We start from the raw sequence: 21,069 nt of genomic DNA on the forward strand, positions 1-21,069 counted from the left end.
TAATTTCAATATTAGCAACTTAGGCATAACTATGGATAAATGTTCATCTCTAAATTGAACATGAATTCAAACCTTAGCCTTTAGTACTCAGCCTCAGTCTTCAGTGGGACAAATATGATCCTCATGTTTGAAAATCAAACATAGCAAATTATACAACTTTTATTTGATTTCAACTACTGCACTGAAGTATCTCTCTGCAGTTATTAGAGTAGATCTCATTGTAGTATGTTGGGCAGATGTCGAATTTTAGCAGTTTAAGGCACACACAGTGTCTTTAAATGGAAGTTTTACTTTCAAACACCCTTAGCTGTTCATTTAGGCAAAATACATTATTCACAGTATATCACCTGGTATCTCGTTGTGAAGTTAGCCACAATACGAGATAAAATCAGATTGTGCCGTAACTCTACTTATTTAGTTAAACTTATTTGTAAACTATGGTGTATTTACACCAATATTATATAATTATTCACAGTATATATGTTCACTAATAGAAATGACATACCAGCTGATGAGTTGTGAGCATCTTAGAAATAGTAGTCCTGGTGTTGTCTTAGATTTTTTAATCTCTAGCAGATTCATCTGTTCAGATGATTCTACAAAAGACAGGAACTTGAGCATTGGGTTCCTGTACATGGTGAGAGGACTTATCACTGATGCTGCTGGGCTTCTTGATTAGTATCACAGGAATCTAATGCCCATACCTTGGTTCCATGGTTACATCATTAGAATCCAGCATGTGCAGCTATCACTGCAACCTGTGGAAACTTGGAAAGGGGATTAGCCCTAAATCACCACTTTTGCACCTCCTTTGACAAGACAGGAGGTTCAGAACTGGTCCAATTGGGATCAAATGGCAGGTGGTTCTTACTGCTAGGGTCAACTGTATTCCAATAGTTTCCTTCCCTTTGGTCCTGGTGCAGGGTCAAGAATTACTGGAAATATGGGTATGGTGCTATAAGTGAACTTAGCATCCCATTCACATATGCAATACCTGCTGGTTTGTGAGTGGGGGGCCCCTTTTAGAGCTCCATGGCGAGTGAGATATTTAGGACATCAGAAACTTTATTTTACTCTTATGAGTAATTTAAATCCCTTGTCTTCTTCTTCTGGGTCCCCCAACAAGGTCCCTTTCAGAAAATAATAACACTGATACCTACATCACCATTTCAGCAAAGATGTCCAGAACCGAAACTCTATCAGGTCAAACACCTGATAGAGTTTCGGTTGTGGAGCTCCTTAGTTCTTGACCAAGATGCCTGATATGAACATTTACAAATGGCCTGCCATAGTGCCCTTGCATGTGCTCGATGTGGTGCAAAGAACTGAAATTACATTAGATTCAGCTTCAAAACCCACCTGCATTAACTGCCAAGGAGAGCACCATGCATACTCTTGAGCATGCCACAAGTGGAAAGGCGTCTCCGTAGCCAGGTGGGAAGGAGCAGCAGTGCATAGCACATGCTTCTTGATTAGACCGGGGTTCGAACCTGTCACCACCAAATACGGAAGATGCAGAAAGGTCAGGGAATGATCACCGCATATCCCGGAGCAATATGGCCTTAGTTGCTAATGCTCCTAAAAACCAAATAACAAACAAACAAACAACAAACCACAAGTGGAAGGAAGAAAAATAAATACAAAGACTTAAGGCAGAGCTAAACCTTTCATACCAGGTGTCCAGAAAAGTAGTTAAACTGGTAAATAGCAATCAGGCAACGTATGTTTAAAAGGTTGCCAAGAAAAATTTCATTGGGATTCAAATTGACATGACTGCACCACCATAAGAGTCATTTATCACCTACTATTTACTGAGTTCTGAAAAACCTTACAGTGAGAAAACTCAGTCCTAGTGCTATAGCATTACAAAATCAAGTGAAGTAAAAGTACAGAAAACCCAAGCAATAATGGCAGTACAAGAAAAAAAATGTATGTTGAAACAAAGGTGGTACTTACAGTTAGGGTCAATTGCATTCCAGTAGAGTCCTTTCCTTTGGTCCTGGGATAGGGTCAAGACTCATTGTAAATGTGGGTATGATATTCCAAGTGAACTTGGCAACCTAGTTAGCAAGTGGGCATCCCTTTGTAGGGCTCCATGGTGAGTGTGGTACTGACAAATCAGTCTTAGAACTCTTTGCAGAGGAAGAAATGAATACAGGACAGTGTGTCTACTTCCCTAAAAAAGAAACACCCAAGGCTGAGAAAATAAGTCATCAGCACTTCGGAAGCTGACCAATGGATCTACCAATCCCAAATAAGGCTAAATTCATACAGTGGAATTGTCACGGATTCCAGTAAAATAGTAAAGACATCAAGGTACTCCTGGAAAAGCACGAACCAGTCCGCTTTTAGCTTACAGGAGACTTATCTAAAGGTAAACGATGATTCCACCATGTATAACTTTAATATCATTTGTAAGGATAGAATTGTGGATGGCTTTGCTCATGGGGAGAGTCACTATCCTTGCGGGCGACCAAACCCAATTTCAGCCTTTGCTACTTACAGCCAGCATAGCGGCAGTAGTAATTTGCAATGAGGTTTGTATTAACAATCTGCTCTTTTTTTTTTTTTTTTTTAGAAAATTCCAACACAAAAGGTATCAAAACCCATAGTACTTAGTACCGTGCATGGGGTGGGGGGGTGTTACAGAAACTTTTCTCTGGAGACTAAACATGGGTTTCACCACTTCAAGCCTCCAATAACTGGAGTGGTGGTATTGCACCTAGTGTAATCTACCACTTAGTGTTAGTATTGTCACTGAAGTGACATTTCTGAGAGAGAGAGAGAAAGAGAGAGAGATGATGATGATCTTGTAATGAGGGATTTTTCTTGGGGATTTCAATGAATATAACACACTGGGATATTGCTGACATCAGTGTGGGGAGAGTCATAGAGCATATGCTCACTGACAATAAATATGGGAAATGCACAATGACCTATATGTTTTCTGCCATTGATCTTTCTATATGCTCCCTTTTTTCACTTATTTGGAAGGTGGAGGAGAACACATATGAAAGTGAACACTTTCTCTTAGTAACCTGCTTACATAATGGGAGACAGTGCCTTCCTTTTAGATTCTCCCAGTGGAAGATTGTTTGGGAATTCTGACTGAAATGCCTTCCAACATCTGGAAAATTTTTACATTACTGTGCTCAGTCAGGAGCCTAACAATGATGCATGTTACATACATCACATAAGGTATTGTCCATACAGCTGCAATTGCAGTTCCAAAAATACCTATTTGGTTTTCACCATTTCCTAAACCATGGGGTAATTCAGAATGCAGCAGCAAAAAAAAAAAAAAAAAAAGCACAAAACATGGCTTTGGAGGATGTTCTGATGATACCCCACCACAGGTAATTTCATAGACTTTAAATGTGCATGCACCAAAGCACGTTGTATCCAACATTAGAACCAAAAGGAATTTGAATCCATTTTACTTCTTCTGTTACCCAGGCAACCAGCTTTAAGGCAGTCTGGGGCAAAATCCAGAAAATGAAGGGAAAATACATATCACGCTCTTCATCGGTCCTGGAAGATAATAGATGTTATATTGCATATATTGTTATTGGAATATCATAGGTGCAACCTCAACTGAGTAGTAAATGCTCTTGGGGAACCATTTTCTTATATCTCAGCAACATCATCTCACACCCCCCCCCCCAAAGTTAAAAACAGCCCTTAATTTTACATCATAGGGTATTTACCCATATAATGGGCCATTTACTATTCACAAGCTGAAGAGAGCTCTCACCTTTATGAAGGTAAGTGCTATTGCATCAGATGAAATGAAACACCTTTCACCAAAATTCATGAATGACCTGCTCTTTACAACAGAATCTTCCTTGAAGATCAGTTTCCAGACACCTGCACAAAGCAAATGTTCATACTTTTGCTGTCAGGAAGGTATCCTAAATTTCCAACAGACAGCTGGCCTATTGCTCTGACTAGTGTTAGTGCAAAATATTGGAGACAATTTTCAGCACTCATCTGATACTTAGACTTAGACAAAGCACTATTCCAATAATACCAGAGATTTAGCATTAGCTTTAGTAGTAGAGTCATATGATGCAAGAAAGCAAGCTTATACAGTATCAACCAAAAAAAAACCCTTCCATTTCACCCATTCGCTCCAAAAGTTTGTCTAGTTCTGCATTGAATTTATTTAAGCTATCAACTTCAAAAACGACAGATAGAAGTTTGTTCCAGCAATCAACCACCTGCTGGCTAAAGGCAGCACATCTATTCTATAACTGTCTTTCCTCAATTTGAATTTATGACTCCTCAGGCGATTAATCTGGGCAAGAGAAAGATTCCCATCAGCATCAAGCATGCTCAAACCATTCAAAGCCTTATACACTTCAATAAGCTCACCTCGCAGGTGCCTAGTCTCCAGACTGTAATTTGCAAAACTTAAGTCTTTCTTTATAAGAGCAACCCGTTGTTCCATTCACTAATCTTGTTGCCCTTCTCTGTACTCATCCCAGCAACTCTACATCCTTCCTAAAATGTGGCCTCCAGACTTGTATACAGTATTCAAAGTGTGGCCTGACCATTGCCTTATACAAGGGGATAATAACATCCTTTTCCCCTGCTAGAAAAATTCCTGTATATATCATTGACAAGACACCATAAGCTACTCTTGCAGACCATCTGCACTGCTCAGAAAACTTCATAGCAATTTTAAACAATTACCCCCAGGTCCTTTTCATTCTCTACCACCTTCAGTGTAGTACCACACAGTTGATATGTTAGTCTGGGGTTACTGCTACCCATATGCATTTGTCAAGTTAAACTTCAGTTGCCACCTCTCAGTCCATCTGCTCAACTTTTCTAGATCCTGTTGCAGTAGCGTACTGTCATTAGTGTCATTAACAACCCTGCGAACCTTCATATCGTCTGCAAACTTGGACATTAAGCCTGATATACCTTCATCAGTATTATTGATAAATACAGAAAACAACAATGGACCCAACACTGACCCCTGGGGGACATGACTAATAACATTAACCCACAAAGAGCAGTGTCCATTGATTACCACTCTCTGTCTTCTCCCACTCAACCATCCCTTTATCCATTGTAGCAACTTACCCTTAATGCCATATCTCTCCAATTTGTGCAGCAGCCTTCCATGTGCAACAGAATCAAAAACCTTCCTAAGATCCAAGTATATGATATCAAAATTATTCTTTGCACCCAGTTCCTTTGTGACCACATCATAATATCCATGCTGTATCTGAGCTATAACTGAAGTTTTGTCTAGATGAAATTCTTTTGACTTATATCTGGTGAGTATGGGCTTGGCACACCCAGGGTCCTGAGCTGGATATCATCATTCTTCTCTTTCTTTGTGATTTCCTTCTACTTTTGTCTCTCTCTCTTTCTCTTCAGGGTAACTAGAGAATTTTTTTTTTAGCTGGTGGATATAGATAATAATAATAATAATAATATTTGACAAAGAGTTGACATATCTTCAACATATTCGTCATATCTATGCATAAAGTGCATGAAAGAGTTGAACCTTCTCTGTGCTCTCCTCTTCTACTTCCTGTGGTACAGACCAGTACACACTGCTCCATTCTGTAACATACATTTGTGCGATTAAAATTGGTTTATGGGTCTCAGGTATATGCACCCTCCTGATATAATGTCCTTTAGTGACTAGACCCCATTCACCATCATGCTATTCATATTATTACTAGTGCATTCAGAATAGGTTCTGTCTAAAGTCTATATTTGGATGGAAATTAACCATCCTTGTTGCTTTGATAAAAATCATTGTCTCTACCACATGCTTTTAAGCTGAATTCCTTGCCTGCGGACATCCAATTTTGAGCTATGATGGAAAAATCTTTATAACATTCGTCAGACTGCCAACCATCCATTTGGTATTTGTGTCCAAGAGCTACTTAGAGAGCTTAACATCACAATAGAGAAGTTTGCCAAATCACCAATGCAGCCCTCCCACCTTGACATACTCAAGTACCAACATGTGACTGCTCCCTTAGTAACTGGATGAAATCTGATATTCCACCTTCCATCTACCTTCGACTCTATTCAGCACACCACTTCTTGTCAGTTTCACGGATTGCTCAAAGTCAGAATCACGTATGGGAGCTGCTGCTGACCTTTCAGATAATACTTGATCTGAGCAGATTCCCCTGAATGTAGTATATTATATATATACTGCAGAGCTGTACATTACAGAGTCAGCCATGGATTTCATAAGCAATCTCCAATACCAGTGGTTTATTATGTATACTGAATATTTATGTGTATTGCAGGCTTTATCAGAGATGAGATACTCTACTCATCCAAACTGTGTCCTGGGTTCAGCAGATTAGCATTAGCATTAGTAGAGGCATACGATGCAAGAAAGCAAGCTTATGCAGCATCAGCCAAAAAAAAAAAAAAAAAACCCTCCCATTTCATCCCTCCATTCATTCCCAATGCCTGTCCAGCTCAGCCTTAAATTTATTTAGGCTATCAACTTCCACAACAAAAGATGGAAGTCTGTTCCACCAATCAACTACCCGCTGGCTAAAGGCAAATTTCAGCACATCTATTCTACAACTGTCTTTCCTCAATTTGAAACTGTGCCCCTTCAGGTTCTTAATCTGTGCAAGAGGAAGAATCCCATCATCATTCAGCTTGCTCAACCCATTCAAGGCCTCATACACCTCAATCAGATCACCTCGCAGGTGCCTACTCTCCAGGTGCTGCAATTTGCAGAACTTAAGCCTTTCTTGGTAAGAACACCCCTTTTTGATACTTTCTCTCTGTGAAAATGGATTTGATATCTGCTTCTGATGGATCTTAGGCCACATTGCACTTAGTAGAAATGATTTGGCAATACTGCAGGCAAATCAGCAGCCTGCTCAAATGATCTTGGCCTGTCAGTCCCCTATACAGAATATAAGCAAATAATCTGTAATAAGATACATTCTTTAACAAGATTCATGGCATGGGCAGGTAACAAACAAGATATATTAGATTAAGCCTGCAATTGAAACATCACTGTCGAGTCTACACAGGAATCATAAAGAGGAAGTTGTTCTTGCTCAGCTTTGCATAAAATCCAGTCAACACTTTCATTCCTTTCTGCTGAGAGCTGCTGACCCTCCTGTGTGCAAGCAATGTGACATCATTTTATCTATTAAGCATGTTTTAACTGAATGTACCAATTTTAAAATCCTTGTTTTACTCCTTTTAACCATCTGTCTGAGTCCTGAATTGAAACTTTCCTCCCCAGTACCAAAGAACTAGGGATTATTTGAAAATTAGTCTCAGTGGTAAGAGTTACAGTGGATAGCATCTCACTAATAGTGCCAGCCAGTAACATAAAAGAGTATACAGGTTACATGATTGCTTCTTATTTATGCTGATAACTTTCTCAGCATATGCCAGTGTGAAGATTATTTGCTGTTCTTTATTTGTTTTTCTGTTATTTGCTTTACTATGTAATTTGCAGTTTAATTTTGTATATTATGTAATTTATGGTCTAATTTTTATATATTGTCACCACTGGGGAAGGTTCCAGCATAGGAACCAGGCTATGTGGTTATCATTATCTATTAACCCTCCATTGCTAACATGGTGTCTGAAATTATGATGCATTAAATTTTTGTTCGGTGTTTAACAGATACCAGGTGAGCAGAAGCATCTACCTTTCTTCTGGGCAACTCTCATTCCCATGTGGCATCTGTGGACACCAGTGACAGGTGTCTGATCATTCCATAGAGCTTTGATTTTGTGGCTAAGTGTGGACAGTTTACAAAAATACAGATGTTGTCATTGCATCCATTGGCCATCACTTGAGTATCTGGGTTTTGTTGTGGGATCAATGGCCTTAAATTCTAAAAAATACAATAAAAACTTTCTTTACTACTATTATTATTATTCATTTCTCTAATTTATTTTTTATCAATATTTTTTAATTGAGTTTTGCAAATAATAATTAACAGATCACTTTTCAATTTAGAAAAAAGCTAAAAAGCTTTTTTGTTTTATTATTAAAACAAAAAAGGGAATCATACAGATGCCACATGAGTGTCCTTGTGAAAAAATGATGGTATGAGTGACAGGAAGTTAATGTTATATAGCTTTTATATTATTCAATTAAAAATTGTATTTGGAGAAGAACCATCCTTCAGAATAATAATAAAAGGTCTGTTAAAATTTTCATGAACTGATTTTTTCATTTTTCTTTTGAAATGTGACCATTCAATAATAATAAAAAAATATTTTCTGCAATACTTGCTACAGTCAGTTTTGTTTCTGATATTTACTACATAAATTTATTTTGGTAGTTTTATATGAGAGTGGCTGTAATGTTCTGAGACAAGCCATGTTGTGGTGCTGTAAGAGGCTGTTATTTGTTATTTTTGGTTTTTAGGAGCATTAGCAACTAAGGCCATATTGCTCCGGGATATGCGGTAGTCATTCCTGAACTTTCCGCATCCTCTGTATTTGGTGGTGACGGGCTCGAACCCCGGTCTAATCAAGAAGCGTGTGCTACGCACTGCTGCTCCTTCCCACCTGGCTACGGAGGTGGCATTAAGAGGCTGCAGTGAGGCAGAAGTAATGTCATGTGGTACTGGTAGGGGGTGGTTCCTGAGCTAATAGCATAGAGGTCACCATTAAATACAGTTGTTTGCATTTGCTGTAACAGAAAAGTAAAGTACATTTTGCTTTCTGTTATGCAAACGATATTTCATGCATTTTTAAACTTGGAAAATCTTGAAATTGTGAGTGTCAAAAATAGCATAAAAAGGAAAGATTGAGAATAAGAAAAAGTGGCTAGCTTTTGGACTGGATGCATTAAGCAGGGCATTGGATGACAGTTGAGGACCTTGAACACCTTGAAGTGGTGGACCAATCACAGCCATTTTGAATTTGAATGTAGAACGATCAGAACAATTTTGAAGGAAACAGAAGGTGTGCATTGCTTCAACTCTGAGCATCTGATGTATCTTTGGAAAGAGCTCACTAGATTGTTTTTCTTGAAATGAACATGTGATTGCTGCAGTGAAGAGCAAAGACAAATTGTGTGTGGAGATTTGTGAGCGGTGTATAGCAAAAGTGGAACGAGATGAAGATTTTCTTAATGTATGTCATCATATGTGATGAACCATGAAATAGACATTATTATCTATTGTCAAAACAGCAAACACATATTTATTATCTATTGTAAAAACAGCAAACACATATTTATTATCTATTGTAAAAACAGCAAACATATTTTCCAACTCAAAGATTCCCCTTTTTTTTTTCTGCTAAAGGCATTGTTCTAAAGCCGGGTGTGAAATTATCACATGTGATTATTATTTGAAGGTGCTCTGGTATCACTTACATGATGCATTTGGGAAAGTAAAGCTAGAGGTTTGGATAAGCCATGGTTTCTGCTTCCGATGCATGTTATATGTGGCACGAGAGGAACTACCTTACAGGTATATCCCTAGAGCATTTACCCCATACTTCGCATCTTGTCATGCAATTTTTGTAAATTTCTGGTCATAAAGCATGAGCCAAGAGAACACAGATGTGATAACAATGTGGTGATGACAAGATCTACAGTTACTACATTGAAGATCATATCAGAAAATTGCCTATTACATGTGTTTGAGAAGGGGATATAATGCTGTAAAAAGAGTGTGCTACTCATGAAAGCCACTCTTTCAAAAGTGAAATTCTTCTCAATGCTCCAGACAGTTCCAATTCCAGTAAACATGAACAGTCCCAGAACTTTACAAGCACCCCTTGTATTTTGCAGTTATAGATTTAACTAGTCTGTTTTTCTAAAAGAATGTTTGAATTATTTTGAAATATGGTTTTTATCTCATTGTCGCTCAGATGAAATAATGATGGTTGGTGGATGTCACAACTCAAAACATGGATGTTGTCCTGATGGTGTAACTTCAGCAGGCCCAAACTTTGAAAGATGTCAGAACACAAAAGAAGATGGGAGAAGTTGTGTTTCATCTGAATTTGGTTGTTGCCTTGATGGAATTAGTCCTGCTCTTGGTCCTTTCAAGTGAGTAAATAATTAGGTTAAAAAAAAAAAAAAAAAACCTCTTTAAGCTTCAGGAATATAATTTTCGCTAGCAGATTTATTACTTTATATCATAAGATAAATTTGACAATGTAATTTAGAATTTGAGAATATAATTAAGAAGGTTAAGTTGATATTAACCTGTTTGTGTCTATTTAAATTCACACAGTGATGCATTTAATTATTATTCCCAGAGAGTCTCTAAGCAGACTCTCTCAGAACTTTTTTTTTTTTTATCAGATACAGCCTGATAAGTTAATTTTTGCATTTATTAATACATCACTATGTCTTTGAAGTTGTGGTGGTGTTTCTTTGAAATTCTGTAAGAAATTTTATCTTACAGGTTATTCTAACAGAGACAAATCCATTGTAAACTATGGAATGCAGACAACTTGTTGCTCAAGTTTTCGTCATTAACCAGCAAGTTTCCACTAGCCATAGTCTGAAAATTTTCCTTGGATAAAGCAGCTGAAACTTCTGCCAGTCCCGACATTTTTATCGACTTCTATTGTGCATATGCCTCTAGAAATTGTTGTTGTTCTTTTAGTGGTAACCAAGATTTCTTCCATCATTGCATCAGTGCACTATCTTTCTGACCCCGTGTGCCTTTTACTCATAAAATTGGCAGAACTACACAAAGAAATCAGAACTTCTCTCCATTTGCATCTAATCTCTTGCTGACTTTTTTCATAAGTATCCTTCTCCTTCACAAATCACACATTTAAAATTCCCACTCAAACTTCCACCAGAGATTCTCAATTTTTTTTTTCTCCTTGATACAACATTATCTAAGACTTCAGGTACCTTTTTTTCTGCTGAGATATAGTCATAATATTTATTTATTCACTTATCACTAAGAATTTGCACCTGACTTTACTAGCTTTGCCTTGTAAAGCCTGTAAATCTGTTACAGAACTTACTACACGTCACTACCAAAATAATGTTGTAACTAGGTATCTGAACTCGTTGGCTCTTCAATTCCTTCCCCCCCCCCTGCTTTAACGTTCCTGGCCACAGACATGCAAAAACAAAATTGCAACACTCCTTAACTGTAATTTATCTTTGTTTTCACTACCTTTTAAACAAATGGAATCTGAAAATGTTAATTGGCCATTTATTTAAAATATAAGGCACTGTGTTTTAGGACTTGCTGTTCCCACATCCTATACAGGTGGTGTCAGGAGTAGAAGGGGAATCACCAAGAAAGAGAAAGAAGAATGATGATATCCAGGTCAGGACCTGGGTGTACCAAGCCCATACTCACCAGATATGAGCCCCTGGGGATTGACCAATGTGAAAACAGCATCACATATTATGATCAAGCAAAGGAAATGTAAGGAAAAATTTCCAGAGCAGTAATTTTTAATCACGCCATGTACTTCAAAAGAAGGGAAAAGCGATTTTTTGAAGGCCCTGGTAAGCGGCAGTATCCCTTTCAGTAAGTTAAACATTCGAGTCCTCAAGCAATTTTTTAAAAAATATTGTATAAATCAAAATATTCCAGACAAATCTACCTTGAGAAAGAATTTCCTCAATGCTATTTATGACATTATTCATGAAATTGTCAAGATATTAGAGAAAACTGCATTTGGATATTCGTCAACGAAATGACATTTGTGGCCACTATATTGTACATTTTACAAATGAAAAATTAGTTGTAGAGCCATTATGTCAGTGGTGTGCTGGAGTCGGTTGTTCAATTTTCAAGAATTTTGTGAACCGGTTGTTAAACTGACAATGGCCATAAACTGCAGAGTGGCATGCACTTCAATCCACAATGGCTAGCGACATTTGGGCGATAAGCTTCTATATGATGGCACATGGAAAATCCAGCTGGGGCACTCTTATTTCAGCACCCTTTGTGCTTCCTTTCCCCCACCTCCTTTCCTATGTGGCAGCCTTTATAGGGATTATCTCAGCAAGCAATTTTACAGGAATATTATTTCCAACAAACACCCTGTCCAATTTTCAAGCATTGTTAGTCCACTGGGGTGAAAATTATCATAGTGAAATTAACTAATTATTTCTGTTCTATCTACAAAATTGAGACTCTTAATACACATAAACAGAAGTGTTTTCTTTGATGTCCCAACTTTAAAATTCAGAAAAATTTATTAATTAATGCGCAAACAGCAAAAAATGTACATTCAAGTATGCATTATCTAATTATTCCCAGAAAAACAGTCAGACATTGATTATAAAATGCAGCACTGAATTTGTTTGAATTTTCCACATGTGTGCCCCACCGCTGGCTAAAGTGAATTAAGTTACATGGAGCAGCGAGTGATACGGAAGGCCCTGTCACTCATGAGCATGATACAGGGGGTGAAAATGCACACAACTGTTTCTTGGTATAAGAAACATAATTGAAAGAATTGCAATGAATTGTTTTGAAAAACGAAAAGATCATACTTCCTCTCTTCAATGTGTATTGCATGTACTAACACAAAATCAAGGAAATTCAGCTATCGTAAGCCACACTGGAAATGAAAAAAACTGGTGTAAAACTGATAATACTGCAATGTGCATTTAATAAAAGAAAAGTTTACTTTATTAATTGTTTTTAGGGAATAATATTGGTACAGCACATTTTCTGGATGTATATTTTTTCGGCTAAGGTAAAGAAAGCCTGCACAAGAATGGTGAGAAACGTCGGATAACTTATGTGGAAAATTAGTTTCCCGACACCAGACTGTAGCGCGGCTCGCTTGGTAAACAGATGGTAGGTGTTATAGGCCTGGAGCAGAAATCGAGAAAGATATATTGATTGACAGGTAGGCGTGGCAAACAATGAAATGATTGGTGGTGGGCGCGACAGATGACAAGCTACTGTGTAGTCATTGGTTGGCATTATGATGTGTATTTACCAGTAAAGAATGGTGCATAATAATTTTGTAATGAACAGTGCACAGGTAATAGTAGCGATGAATCTTTTAAAGTGTTGATTGACGTTATGATACTGTGTATCCGCACGAGTGTCTTTAAAAATAAAAGTACAGTAATAAAAAATTAATATTTTGTTAATAAACAATTTATGTGCTAGTCCACCCATGATTCTAAAGAAAAAAGGTTAGGTTATCCCCTCCATTTCGGGAGGGTTTCAAGCTCCCATGGGATTCAAGTGGAGGTAACCTGACCTTTTTTCACCATTACGAAATATTGTAATGGTGAAAAAAGGTTAGGGCATGTGCGATTAGGACAAGTTACCATTAGTACTGCTAAAGTGATACTAAACCGATGTTATTGTGTGTTGTGTTCACGCACCAATCAGCACAACGTTTGCCACACCTACCTGTCAATCAGTATATTGTTCTCGACTTTGCACCAGACTGATAACACCTACTGTCTGTTTACCGAGTGAGCAGCGCTAGAGTGGCGTATCGGGAAACTAATTCTCAGCGTAAGTTATCCGATGTTTCTCATCGTTCTCGTGCAGGCTTTCTTTACCTTCGCCATTTTTACTTCTAATGAAATTTCCAGAAAATATTTTCATTGATAGCTGCATTATAAACTTTGAAAACTGATGTCAAAGGAACTTCGCATAAACATTCATAAAATTTTTTTGGATTTTTTGTCAGACATTCACAAAAAACATGCTAATTGCTTAATGCTAATCTACCTGTTATTTCTGGTTTTAAATAAGAGGTGTTTAAATATCTGAATATGTCTGTATTACAAAAACATTATATTAAATGTGTAAATAATAACAACAAACTATTTTATAAATGATTATTTTATTAATGTATTTAGTACGTTTTTTTTTATTATTATTTTTTATTTGTTATATATATATATATGATACATTGTATAAAATATAATTCTTATCAAAACTAAAGAACTAAAATGGTCTTGGGCAGGACACATAGCTCGAAGGCATGATGACAGATGGACTAAGAAAATAACAGAATGGCACCAAGAGGAGCTAGAAGAAAACCTGGAAGACAACGGCGGAGATGGATAGATGAAATTCATGAGTTTGTGGGTAGTAAATGGGTGGCCATTGCACAAAAGAGAAGGAACTGGAAAGTTGCTGGAGAGGCATTCATCTTGCAGTGGATTGAAAATGGCTGATGATGATGATGATAAAATATAAGCAGTCCCTAAGTAGTCAAAAATAAATATGTGAAACAAAATGAACTGCAAAAATAATACATAAATGATGGATGAATTATAGATATAAAAGTTAATATTTTCAAAAACATTGAATAAATACTTAAGTTGAACAATATATATATTGGAGTGTTTTATAAAAATGTACCACAATACCCGATTTCAGTATTAGGAGTGTACAATGTACCTGCTGACCCTACCATGGCTAGAGAGACTGTGTAAGGCTTATATTGGGGGGGGGGTAAATCTAAAAGTTTGTACCCTTACCTAGAAATAATAGAAACCACGATTCCACTTCATTGATGACTTCCTGAGCCAAAACAGAGTGGCATTCACGCAATGGTTTCTTCATTTCTTGAAACAAGAAGTCTGATGGTGCTAGATTAGGAGAATAGGGTGGGTGCTGCAGTAGCACAAATACAACAGTTGGCAAGAACATTGCATTTGACATTGCTTCTGCAAAGGCGTCATTAATCTTGGAACCCATCGTGGGGAGACCTTAGATGGTCATGTAAAATGCTGTGGGCAGACCCATAACTAATTCCCACTGCATTTGTGATGAAATGAATTGTTACTTTTGTCACTTGGCACCAGCTGCTCAACCTTTGCAACCATCTCACTGTTGGTGGATGTTGATGGCCTTTCTTCTCTTGACTCATCAAAAACACTTGTTCAACTGCACTGAAATTCCCGTTTCCACTTTTTTACAGTGTCATAAGATGGACAATTCTGCCCAGACACGGCTTTCATTTCTTCGTCAATTTCCTGAGCTTTCTTGCCTTGAAAATGCAGGAACTTGATCACCGCTTGATACTCCACCTATGGGAATGAAATTTCACATGTTAGTTTTTGAATATGTAGACAACTTATATTAAAAATGGCATATTCCTACTGATGTTTATCAGGGTATGAACTTTTTGATACCCCCTCGTAGGGTAAAATTTTTCTCAGTATGGTCTGTGCTTCTTAATAGGTTAATAGACTGGTTTTACAGGTATGGGATACACTTAAATAGAAGGAGTTCAAAAATATTTGTTGATTCTATCAAGACTGTGTCAAGTGGGTTGGAAAACTGCTACTTTTGGGGGGGGGCACAGATGAATAGTTTATGGCACCTGAAAGCAGAGGTAAAATTGATTTTTTTTTTTTTTTTTTTTTTTTTTTGGTAGTTGTTGGCGCATCGGCTTCTGTGGCCATAATGCACCTCCCAAGGTTTTTTTGTAGTACTTTGATCCAAGCCCGAGGCAGGGTTCGAACCCTGCGACCATTGGGCTGCCAGGCAGGCACTTTACCCACCCGGCTAGCCCGGTTGGCGTAAAATTGATTCTTGCACTGCTTCTATTGGGATGTGGAGTAGCCTAAAAAACAAGTGTTGGGAATTTACTGAGCCTTCTTGGGGGGTCATCACAGAACAAGCAAATACATTGGCTACTTCAGAGTTACTAAGGATAAAAACAAGTGCATGTATACATGTGTGTACACTAATGCTAGGAGTTTAGTAAACAAATTTGATGAATTTGAAGTACTGGTTAAGTCATCAAATGTGGACATTGTAGGGATATCTGAGACATGGTGCTACTGAGACCTAAGTGATGCAGAATTTGAATATGAGAAGTACAGTATGTACAGAAAGGACATGTATATTTGTATGTATGTATATATTTATGTATGTATGTAATAAGTATAAAAATAGGGTAGCAGAGAAATAAAAATAATATGACATTTGCACCTGACTGTGCAAAGCAGCAGCAAAGGTTACAAAAGTTTATATATGTAAGGTATGAAGATGGATGCATAAGTTACACAAAATGCCAAAACTAATAGAAGAATAGCAGAAATTGGAGATGTTGAAGGCATGAGGAGAGAAAGAATGTGAATATTCTATATGATATAATGAATTAAGCAAAATTATAGGCTGAATTGGATAGCCAATTAGAGAGAAGGGAAATGTAAAGCAAAAAATGATTAAATTATTATCTGGAATAATACCAAGCATCAGATATAGGTGGGCAATTTTGGTTATAAATCCAAGAAAGGGGTAGAGAAATTATAAAATTAAAATCTGACATTAGCTAAAAATAAATAAATATTGATACATAATCAGGTATTTCATCAGGGGACTACACCTGATCATGTATCAAAGACACTGCATTTCTATACTTGTCCATATCTGTGGAAGAAAAACTAAGTGAAATCAAATGGGGGTGGGGTAAAGCAGTAGAACTTTCACAAAAATATGAATAAGGTAGTCCCAACACAATGTATGTTGTAGAACAAAATAAATTAAAGTAAATTTAGAAGCAAAATGGTAATAAAATTAAAATACATGCTTACAGGGTAATCTAGATGCAAAAATAGTTACAAGCGAATGATGTAATTTAGAATAATTTTAGGGAGAATATGTATATGAAGTTAGTGCAAGCAAATGGTATGAGGCAAGGGAGTAACTCGAGGAGAGGGAAGGAATGAATGTGTAGATAAAAAAGACAAAGATATTGAAAGATTAAGAACAGTAGGAACATTCATATCACCCTTGTATTACACTAATAGCTTTACGAATTAGAAAAAATGAGAAAGTATAAAGATAAAAAACTGAGAAAAAGATATTAAAGATTACTAGGGCTAGCTGGGATTGTAAAGCCCATCTTTTTAGTAAGGGCCCTGACTAAGAGAGAGTTAGAAGAAAGAAAGAGACTTATACCAGATGCTCGCGATGTAAGAAGCCGAAAAATAAGAGCCAAAAATAAAAATCGAAAGAATTACAAAAACGTAAATGGTTGCTAATATAGAGTATAAAATAGATACCTGGAATTTTCAAGTACTGCATAGTAAATAGTGGAGGCAGGAAAAAACAGCTGGAAAATAGACTGGAAAAAAGAAAATATGCTGGAAAATGTGGCCTGATCATTGCCTTATACAAGGGAATAATCACCTCCTTATCCCTGCTAGAAACATTCCTGTATATCATTGACAAGACACCATGAGCTAATCTTGCAGACCATCTGCACTGCTCAGAAAACTTCATATCTTCCTGCACAATTACCCCCTGGTCCTTTTCATTCTCTACCACTGTGAGTGTGGTACCACAGAGTTGATACGTTACTCTGGGATTACTGCTTCCCATATGTAGTACTTTATATTTGTCAATGTTAAATTTCATTTGCCACCTCTCAGCCCATCTGCTCAAATTTTCTAGATCCTGTTGCAGCAGTGTACTGTCATTAGTGTCATTAACACCCTGCCAACCTTTGTATCGTCTGCAAACTTGAACATTAAGTCTGATATACCATCATCAATATCATTTATAAATAGAGAAAACAACAATGGACCCAACACTGAACCCTGAGGAACTCCACTAATAACATTAGTCCACGAAGAGCAGTGTTCATTGTTTATCACTCTCTGTCTTCTCCCACTCAACCATCCCTTTATCTATAACAGTAGGCGCCTCCGTAGCCAGGTGGGAAGGAGCAGCAGTGTGTAGCACACGCTTCTTGATTAGACCGGGATTCGAGCCCGTCACCACCAAATACAGAGGATGCGGAAAGGTCAGGGAATGACCACTGCATATCCTGGAACAATATGGCCTTAGTTGCTAATGCTCCTGAAAACCAAATAACAAACAAACTAACAATCCATCCCTTTATCCATAGCAGTAATTTGCCTCCAGTGCCACACTGCTCCAATTTCTGCACCAGTCTTCCATGTGTAACAGTATCAAAAGCCTGTCTAAGATCCAAAAAATATATGATATCAAAGTTATTCCCTGCATCCAGTTGCTTTGTGACCACATCATGGAATCCAATAAAATTGGTCAGACAAGACTTCCTCTTAACAAACCCATGCTGTATCCGAGCTATAACTGAAGTCTTGTCTAGATGATCCTACAGTGCTTCTTTAACCAGTGCCTCCATTAATTTCCCTGGAACAGAAGTTAAACTAACAGGTCTGTAATTACCTGTCTCTCTCTTTGATCCACCTTTGTGGATTGGGGTCACATTTGAACATCTCCAGTCCATGGGTATCTCCCCTGAGTCCACAGAAGCTCTCATAATTATGGCTAAGGGTTTGCTTACTTCCTTTGCTGCCTCCTTTAATATAACTGGATAGATTCCATCCACCCCAGATGCCTTTCTTGTGTTTATCTTCAACAATTTCTCCTCCACTTTATTCTCAGTTATTCAAGATTATCTAGCTTACTGCCAGAGTTGAATACACCTCTGGCATTCACCTCCCTGAATAACACCTCATGTGTAAATGCCAATGCAAAATATTAATTTAGTTTGTTAGCTGGATCATCAACAGTTGAACCATCGATATCAAGTGGACCAATCTGATTCATCCCCTTCCTTCTAGAGTTTACATAAGTAAAGAACTCTTTCCTGTTTTTCTTTGCATCCTTTGCCAAAGATTTCTCGTAATCTGCCTTCGCCTGGCTAACCTCCTTTGTAACTTGGTTACAGACCAGCTTATATCTATCACAGGCTTCAGTGTCACATGTTAATTTATATGTATTCCATGCATTTTTCTTCTCTGTCACTATGTCTAATTATTACATCTGACATCCATTTAGGCCTTAATCTTGTACAATGTTCTTTTGTTGGTATGAAAAGCCTAGTAGCTTCCAAGATGAATTCTTTAATGCTTCCCATTTTGAATTTGCTATTTGTAAGATTATCAGTTGGTTCCACCGTATAGAATTTAAATACTGTCTCAGACCACTGTAGTCACCGTTACGAAAGCAAAACCCCTTCCCGTCACCCTTGATGGTAGTTACCATCCCACTTATTCTTCATGCATGAAGAATCACTACTGATAATCAGATCAAGAGTATTACTCCCTCTAGTTGCCTCCCAAACATGCTGCTGTAGAAAATAATCATCCAATAAATCCACAAAAGCCTTGCTAGTGTGGGAGTGACCAAACCACAAATTCCAGTCAATCTTTGGGAAATTAAAATCCCCATTATAAGACACTCTGGTTTACTGGCCCACTCTATTTCTCTGCACAATTGCTCATTATACTCATCAGATTCATTTGGCCTATAACACACACCTACTCTCATTTTTCCTTTCCCAGTGCTTGTGTCACACCAAACAGACTCAACATTGCATTGTCCTCTGACATCAACTGAATGCACTTCCTTAGATTTTGTGTATTTCTTAACTAACAGCATAACCCCTCCTCTCTTCCTGTCCTGTCTGTCCTTTCTGTACACATTGTACTCCCCAAATTCCAGTTCTGTACTACTTATGTATGTGTGACACCATGTCTCTGATATCCCAAGAATATCTGCCTTTGATGTCTTGAGTAGCACTTCAAGCTTATCGAATTTATTAACTGTACTCCTAGCATTGGTGTACATGCAAGTACACACGCACCTGTTTCTACTCTTAATTACCCTAACACAGCCCATGTATTTACTTGTTCCACTACGACTCCCAGCAGTCTTGGAAATTCCCATTGCCTTGCTTTCCAGGTTGCTGCTCAATTGCATTTCAATAGAAGTAGTGCAAGAATCACTTTTGCCTCTGCCAGCGGCTACTGTTAATCTATTAGTCCGTGTATCCCCCCCCCCCAAGCTAGCAGTTTTCTGACCCACCTAACTCTGCCTTGATAGAATCAGCAAATATTCTTGCACCCTTTCTATTTGAGTGTATCCCCTCCCTGTAGAAGCAGTCTCTCTTGTTAACAAGCACAGACCAGGCTGAGAAAATTTGTACCCCTTGAGCCTTGCACAGTCTCTCCAGGGTCGAATTGATCGACAGGGCTCTCATTGTATACTCCCTCCTATTGTGATGGGGCAGAATTGCAGACACTTTCAAATTCTACTCTAACTCACGGCTTTTTTTCAGCATTGTCTTTTACTTGTTAAGTAATTCTGCCAGTCTCCTACTCTTAATATCATTAGTGCCAACGTGAAACAATGGACAAAGCTTCCAACAACGTTGCCATTTTTTGCAAACAGTTTTACTACACCAACCCTAAAAATGAAATAGAAGATAGTTCCACATTTACACCTTGTAATCTCAATCCTATTTCCGCTATCAACAAGCTTATAGCCTTGCACAAAAAACTAAATTCTAAATTACATAATTCCACTCTTCCCTTTCTGTATATGATAGCCAAATTTCATAAACTTCATAAATTTCATAAATTAAATTTCATAAATCTAAAGCCAGTTGGCTTTAGATTCATTACCAGTGCTAAAAACAGTGGCTGTTACTTCGCAGGTAAATAATTCTTTAAATTGCTTAATACTATTTTCAATAATCTTTCATCTACATGGATTATAAACAATAACCAAGCTGTCATTAACACTTTCAGATCTCATGTTACCATATAAATTTATGGTAACAATTAAATAATGTCTGTCTAGATGTTATTTCAAGACCAGTATGTAAACATACTGGTCTTGGAAAGGGCAATATCCCACACCCACTGGAGTTAGTGCAGTACCAATGGGTGGCATGGAGTCAAGGGATGTCCTTATAGACTTGTGATGTGCGAATATAACCCATTAATTATAACTGCCAATCTTAATGTCATATGCAAATTTTGATATTATGCATTGTATCTCTTTATCAATATTATTTAAGAAAATCAAAAACAAATAGTAGTCCAGTGCTGATCCTTGTGAAATCCCACTTCTTAATTTAGCCCAGTCTGAAGAGTAACCATTAATCATCTTCCTCCTACAGACATAATGCACTACTGCCTCTTGGCATAGGCATCTTTAAACAAATGTCAGCTGACCAAGTAACCAATCATCTTATAGATCTGATGGACAGTCAGGTCTACTTATAATTCTAAGACTGATTTTACCTAAAGGAGGTCTAAGTGTGGGAAACCCACTGTCCTCCCTTTGCCTAAATTGTGAACCAGATATCCATTTAGATTTTTTTTTT

General features: G+C 37.5%; 1 protein-coding gene across 1 annotated transcript in view; it reads left to right on the forward strand.

Annotated features, from left to right (window-relative positions):
- LOC150084650 (papilin-like) overlaps positions 1-21,069 on the forward strand; it is a 967,274-nt gene that overhangs the window by 503,034 nt on the left and 443,171 nt on the right. The window contains exon 17 of the mRNA XM_090376529.1: positions 9,853-10,033. Within this exon, the coding sequence (XP_090232655.1) occupies positions 9,853-10,033 (181 nt within the window). The remainder of the gene's footprint in view (positions 1-9,852; positions 10,034-21,069) is intronic.

This window comes from Mastigoproctus giganteus, chromosome 6 (assembly GCF_048544385.1).
Source record: "Mastigoproctus giganteus isolate SK-2022 chromosome 6, ASM4854438v1, whole genome shotgun sequence".
In the NCBI taxonomy this organism is placed as follows: Eukaryota; Metazoa; Arthropoda; class Arachnida; order Uropygi; family Thelyphonidae; genus Mastigoproctus; species Mastigoproctus giganteus.